The sequence below is a fragment of the Mirounga leonina genome, unplaced genomic scaffold (genome assembly GCF_011800145.1).
Source record: "Mirounga leonina isolate KUSES-001 unplaced genomic scaffold, KU_Mleo_1.0 Mir_127, whole genome shotgun sequence".
In the NCBI taxonomy this organism is placed as follows: Eukaryota; Metazoa; Chordata; class Mammalia; order Carnivora; family Phocidae; genus Mirounga; species Mirounga leonina.
Window position 1 is genome coordinate 63,455,945 of NW_023270316.1, and position 6,871 is coordinate 63,462,815.

The window sequence follows — 6,871 nt, forward strand, 5'->3', positions numbered from 1 at the left end:
AAGTTTCTAAGAACTGTAACAGGATTAGAACATTGCTCTCACAATTAATCAAAGTAATACAGATTTGAAGGCTCTATTTCAATGGAAGGTGAAAATAACAGCAAGAAGAATACAAAGAATGTAGAAAGCACATCTTTCTCTAAGGTGCCCACATGTTTCATGAGCAACCTGCAGTGTACCCAACAGGCCACTCGGAGGACAGGGGTGGCAAAGAAAGCAGAACTAAAAAGCCTGCTTCAGTCTTAATTCACCCAAGTCTAGCTCCTGCCTTGGCAGCATACCTTGTCGCTATCGAAAGACACTCGTACTCCTCCTTATGGCCGGGCGCTGCAGTGCGACATACAGCAAGAGGCGAGCTCTTCTCCCAGAAAAGTGAGTCTCTGTATTGCCCCCCTATCTCTCTGTTTCCCTTTCCTTTTCTTCCCTTAGATTCAATTTTGATCCCCTACTTACAAAGTTTTCGGGGATAGCCATACCCTCAGAAAATAAGACCTGCATTTTCCATTGGGTATAAGGAAAGAAAAGTGTGCCATACCTTGTGTAAACTGAGTCACACTGTAGTTGCCTCTGTCCAGGTTGAGGAGATATCCGTGTTGAGGGGCCTCTGTCACAATAAACCTGAGAGAAAAATGTAGGCTGTCTCTGTCCTCCGCTTTCAGTATTTTGCTTGTGATCATGAAGCCCAAGTGACCAGTAGCCAGAGTGCGAAGTGTGGAGGCCCCTTTGTTCACGGCAATTTGGGGGACACTATCGTCAACAGCTAAGACCTGGATTTTCATCACTTGGGGTCTCCTTGTTTCAAATATTGTATCAGGGAAAACATAGAACTCTGTATGGGAACCATCAGTCACCGTGAAGGAGAAGCTGTCTTCACTCGACTCAGTGCCATCGTGTCTGTAGCTGATTAAGTTTTCATTCAAGTCTTGCTTGGTAAAAACCGTGGCAGGTCTGGTATTGTTGAATAGGAGTTGACCATGAACAGGCACCTGGGTGACAATGAACTTCAGAAGTTTGTCAGGAGTATCTCTGTCTTCGGCAGTGAGTTCAAAGGGAGTGATCAGCTTGTTTTCACCCTCACTGACAACCAGGTTATGGATGGTGACCACTGGCTTTTTGTTATCCACATCACTAATGGAGATACGGAATGTCCGGAAGACAGGGTTACGTCCATCGGTGACTTGAAACTCAAAGCTGTCCATCTTGACTTCATCATCAGCTGTGTGGATGTAGTAGATTTTGTTGCCAGCCAGTTGGAGCTGAGTGAAAGATGTGATGGATGCTCCAAGTTGATCTGTGCACTCTAAGTGACCTCTCATGGGAGCCCTGGTGATGGTAAAAACTAAGTTTTCATCAGGACTGTTCAAGTCACTGGTGCTTAGTAAGTCTGTTGTGAGGGTGACTTTGCCACCTTCTTTCAAGGATACTCCCTTGCTTATCACATCTGGGAAGACAATGTCAATGCTCCCAATGGAAACATAAAAGTAGCGATCTATGAGGGCATTTATTCCATCAGTCACATCAAATTTAATTAGGTCCCGAATGCCCTCTTGTCCAAAATGGACATACTGGATTAAGTTTCTGTCCACTTCATCCTGGGTGAAATTCATGCCCAGTGTGATATTTTCAAAGGCACCTGTAGGTTTTTGTCTCTGCAATAAGCCATGTCCTGGCCCATAACGAATAATATAAACCAAAGATTTGTCTTCAGAGTCCAAATCAGTTGCCATTAATATTTTGTTGTTGATAATTTTGGTTTCCCCAATTTCTATTTCTAGTCCATTATTGATGGTCATTCTGGGGGTCTCATCATCAACTGGGATAACTATAATGAGGACCATCCTTTCCACTGAGTGCTTACCATCCGTTAGTCTTATCACAAAACTGTCTTCCTGAGTCTCAGAGTCATCATGCTCATAAATAATGCTTGAACTCTCTATGATCTGGTCCAAGGTGAAGCTTTCAACCAAAACTGTGCCATTTATCAGCTGGTTCATGATGTGACCGTGAGTAGGAAATTGGGTAATAGTGAAAGTTAGATCATCTGGGGGAATGTCAGCATCAGCAGCATTGAGGATGGGCGTATCGATCACCAGACTCATGCCTTCCATCACCATAAATTCTCTCATAAATATTTCCGGCTGTTCATCATTGGTGGGAATGATGACAATGGGGAAAAAATGTCTCTCTGAAAAGTTAATGCCATCAGAGCAACGAAATATAAATCTGTCTTCCACAGGCTCGACCCCTTTATGGACACTCTGGACATAGTTAATATGACTCTGCCTGAGGTCTTTCAGGGTAAAGGCACTTACAGCGATTCCTGCTCTTGATTTCTCAGAGCCTGGAGCTGGCGAAATGTTTTCAACATAACCGGAGGTAGGCTGAATAACTATGGTGCACAAGATGTCATCAGTTAATGAATCAATATCTTCAGCATTTATATGTGTTGAGGTTATAACACTTTTATCACCTTCCACGACTATAAACCGTTCACCCACAGAAATTTCTGGAGCCTGGTTATCAACAGGGAGGATGGTCACCCACACGGTAACTCCTTGGATAGTATTGCCACCTATTACCCATTCTTGAGACATATCTGACAGACTCAGGTTAAAGGAGTCCCCTCTGGGCAACAAGCCTATCTCACCACTAGTGTGGGCATAGACGACAGAGCCCTCTAAGATGTCCCTTTGGGTAAACTGCTCTGCTGGAACTCCGTTGACCAGGATTTCTCCATATAAGGGTGGATCTTCCAAGACGAAAGTCAACATCAAATCATCAGTGTCCTCATCAGTCCCCTTGATTACACTGGCAGTGATTTCAGTAGCTCCATTTTCTAGAACATCTAGATATGACCCCAGAGTGCCAGCAGGAAGGCTCAGCATGGGGACCTCATCATCCACTGGCCGGACATTTACTCTAAGAGTGATGGGCACCACGTGGTGTCTGTCGCTGACCTCCAAGGAGCAGCTATCAGTGAGAGACTCATCCCCGTTATGGGCATAGGAAATCCGACCCTGTTTTATGTCTTCCAAGTGGAAGACCTCCCCTACATGCAGTATCCGTCCAGACACCCTCATGTGGCCATGTTTGGGCGCCTGTGTGAGAGTGAAAGAGATGTGGGCCATGTCAGTGTCTACATCAACCACATGCAACTCAGTCTCACTCAGGATGTGGTGGCCCTTCTCCTGAATGGTGAAACCAGTGTTGAGGATCTCGGGTGGCTGGTTGTCCACTGGCTGCAAGTAAAGGGTGAAGGTGCCCAGAGCCACATTCCCAGCTTGGTCCTCCACCTGGAACTGGAACTGGGCCACTCGGGCAGCCACTCCCAGTTCTTGCTCCGGGGGTCTGTAAGCAATTTTATGGTGGTTGATCTGGGCTTGGGTAAAATGGGCCACCACGACTGAGGGGTTTTCAGTCAGGACCAAGGTGCCCAGTGGGGTTGGTGAGTGGTTTTCATCTGTGTCCATGGGGGGCTGGGTCACTGTGTAACGCAGTTCTCGGTCATCTGTGTCCAGGTCAGTGTAGCGAAGCCACTTCCTCCTCAGCGGGGTGAGCTGGGATTCCTGCACCACCATCCGAAGGGGACAGCCGCTGCCCAGCTCTGGAGGGAGGCGATCCACAGGATGAATGCGTATCACAAACCTGTGTGGTCCCGACTGATTAGGGGGGTCATGGTTATCCTGGACTCGAAATGTGAACTGGTCCATCACTGGCCCGGGACTATGGGGCCCCGAGTGCCTGTAGAACAGCCTCCCCTTGGTTATGTCCCGCTGCCACCACTCTGTCACCGTTTGCTCATAGAATGCTCCCTGTCTCCTCCAAGGGCCCCTGCTCAGTTCCTCCTCCTCCTCCTCACGGGGAGGATGAGTTTGGCGGAGAAGCAGATGCCCTACGGTTAAGGAGGGCGGCTCCAGCACAAAAAGCAGCAGAGAGTCATCTGAGTCAATGTCAGTTGCACTTAGAGCAAGCGGCAGGATGGGTGCCGTTTCACCTTCTGCCAGTGTCAGCCCCGTGTTAGCATTGAGGACTGGTGGTTGGTCATCCACAGGCACTAAGGTGATGGGGAACAGGAACTGCACCTGGTGCCTGCGTCCTCCATCCACCATTCGAAGGACGAGGTTGTCACTCAGTGAGCCATCTTTGTCATCGTGATGGTAGACCACCTGGCCAGCCGCTAGCTCAGCCACTGTAAAGGTCCTAGGGGCAGCATTGCCATCGGTGGCCCCCAGAAGAACAAGGTGACCATGCCGGAGCCCAGCCACCACCTCCAGCTGCACTGCCTCCAGGTCATCCTCGTCGCTGATGACCAAGTTTTGTGGTCCGATGCCCGCAGGCCCTGTAAGGGGCCGAGACTGGCCCTCGTAAAGAATGAGACCAGTGTTCCGGGTGACCACGGGAGCCAGTGTGTTCATGGGTTTCACCACTACCATAAAAGCAAAAGGGTCTGAGGCAGCTCCTTCCGGGTCCACTACCTCCAACTCCAGTTCAAAGAGACGCTCCTGGTCAGAATCCTCAGACGGGGGCTGGTAGGCAATCTTCAAGAGTCGCAGGTCCCTCTGCGTGAAGGAGGAGAGGGGCAGGCTACGATCATCAGTACTTACTAGGTAGCCCTGGCCAGGCTGGAAAGGAGAGGTGAGGTTGAAGATCAACAGGTCAGAAGGCGACTCAGCATCCTCGGCGGCCAGCATGTCTAGGGTCAGGGCCGTGAGTACAAACTGGTCCACCTCCATCATCATCATGGCCACAAAACTGGGCTTGGGTGCGGTGTTCTCAGCCCCTCCTCGGATTCTCACCAGCACCTGGAAGTGCTCACGTTTTAAAGCAGGCCTGCCCACAGGCGAACCTCGAGCGCGCAGCTCCACCACCATGGGCACCCAGTCCCTGTTTGGGGACCGACTGGGGGCCGTGTGGCGGTAGCGCACGCCTAGCTCCTGGAAAGCTTTGCAGTCCATCAGGATTGGCTCCTGGGCGCCCCCCTCGCTGGCTCCACCTGGAACCTGCGGGTAGTGGAGGAGTTCCCCGTAGCGAGGCAGCGCGCTCAAGCCGGACAGGATGCCCACGCGACACTCCTCGGTCTCGGGCTGGTAGGCGAACTCCAGGCTCCGCGCGTCCAGGGCATTGCTGGTCCCCAGCAGCTCCTCCACGACGAGGGGCAAGTTCCGAGTCACAACCTCCAGCTGGGTGAAAAGCACCTCCACCTCCAACACCAAGGGTAGCACTGCTGCCCCTCCCGGAGCGTCGTAGCGCAGCTGCAGCCGAATGCGATCCCGCGACGGGCTGCGCGCGCCCAGGTGCGAGTAACGCACCTCTCCCGGGCCGAAGTCGCACGGGAAGCGCTTGGGACTCAGGCGGCCAGGCCTCTGGGCCAGCGCGTCGTTGTCTAGCACGCTCACCGCGCAGCGGTCCCCCGGCTGCACCTGCAGCACCAGGTCGTGCAGAGGATCCAGCCAGACCTCGCGGCCGAAGGGCACCCGCAGCCCACGGTTCGCCAGCACTATGGCCTCCTCGGCGGGGACCCCTGCAGCCCCCGCGAGATCCGGGGACAGCAACGCCCGGCCAGGGGCAGCGGGCTGTGCCGGGACGCACCTTACCAGTGACAGGAGAAGCAGCAACAGCAGCACGAGGCGGGGCGGCAGCGCAGGTATCGGCTGAAAACTGGGGGGGTGGGCCACCCCGCCGGCGCGGGAGGCGATCCGGGGGGTCCTGGCCGCGTGCATGATCCGGGTGTTAAGAGTTCGGACAGGTCAGCCTTAGAGAGCGCAGTCAGTCCCCCGGCAGGGAGCAAGAGACCCCTCCGGAAAGTGCCAGGAACCCCGTACTCTGTAGCCGCGGCTGGGCCAGGATGGAAAGTTGCGCGGGCCGGGCCGGGCTGGCGCTGCTGCGGAGGCTGAGCCCCTGGCCGTCCCGCTCCGCCGCCGGCCGCACACTGGCTGGGAGAACCAAGTCCCTCCACTCCTGCTTCCCAGGTCCCGGACCTAGAGCTTTGAGGGAAACTCCTTCCCTAGCACCCCTTTACTCCAGTCCTCCCAGGAGGCCAATCGTTGGTCCCGGGAGGAGGCCCCGAGTCCAGGGTTGGGTAGTGATATCTGCCAATCAGCTCCTAGGGGCGGAGGCGGGGAAACCGAGCCGAGGGGAGGAGATACAAGGCTCTACAAGTTGTCCTGGAAGCGAGGGGGTACTGGCGATCTCGGGGTGCCCACCTTTGCTCACGTTTCGCTCCGGGATGCCAGGGCTGGGGTTCCAGCAGAGGAGTCGGGACATGCGGCTGGGCTTGCATCAGTTCTTCAGCTGCCTGGGATCCAGGATTACCCATTTTAGCTCCCGTCCCCTTCAATTCGATGCGGTCTCGCGCGGGGGAGCGTGTGGTTATTGCTCACTGAAATTTGCAAACCGGAGAGGAAAGTTGTTCGCAATGTCGCTTGCGTTTGACTCGAAACCCAGAGCAGTTTGGGAAGAAAGGCTGGGGCTTATTTGCAAAAGGACAGCTAGAATTAAAAGCCAATGCTAGAGCAGGTTGCTCACACACACACACACCCCCCCCCCACCCGGGGCCGCTGCGCTCTCCTCGTAAATTACAAGAGGGCACAGTCCTTGGTGGTGAGTTTTAAACAAGCCCCTCCTTTGCAACCAAAGTTCAGAGTAAGAGTAAAAGAGGTGGGTCGGGAGGGACGTTTGGAATGCGTGAGAAATGCAGTCAGTCCGATCGGAATAGCGAGACTAGCACCAAAAAATAAGATCTAGGGAATGTAGCCCCAGGCTCTCCCAAAGCAGCCGCTGTTCGGGTAGCTGTCGTTAGAAACGTTCCTGTTCTCTTTGCAGTAATTAGACCAAGTACAAACTAAACCTACTTGTCCACATCACATTGCTT

General features: G+C 53.3%; 1 protein-coding gene across 1 annotated transcript in view; it reads right to left on the minus strand.

Annotated features, from left to right (window-relative positions):
• FREM2 (FRAS1 related extracellular matrix 2) overlaps positions 1-6,407 on the minus strand; it is a 159,660-nt gene extending 153,253 nt beyond the window's left edge. Inside the window, exon 1 of the mRNA XM_035003501.1 lies at positions 536-6,407. Coding sequence (XP_034859392.1) covers positions 536-5,720 — 5,185 coding nt within the window. The 5' untranslated portion in view covers positions 5,721-6,407. The remainder of the gene's footprint in view (positions 1-535) is intronic.
• Between the last annotated feature and the right edge of the window lie 464 nt (positions 6,408-6,871).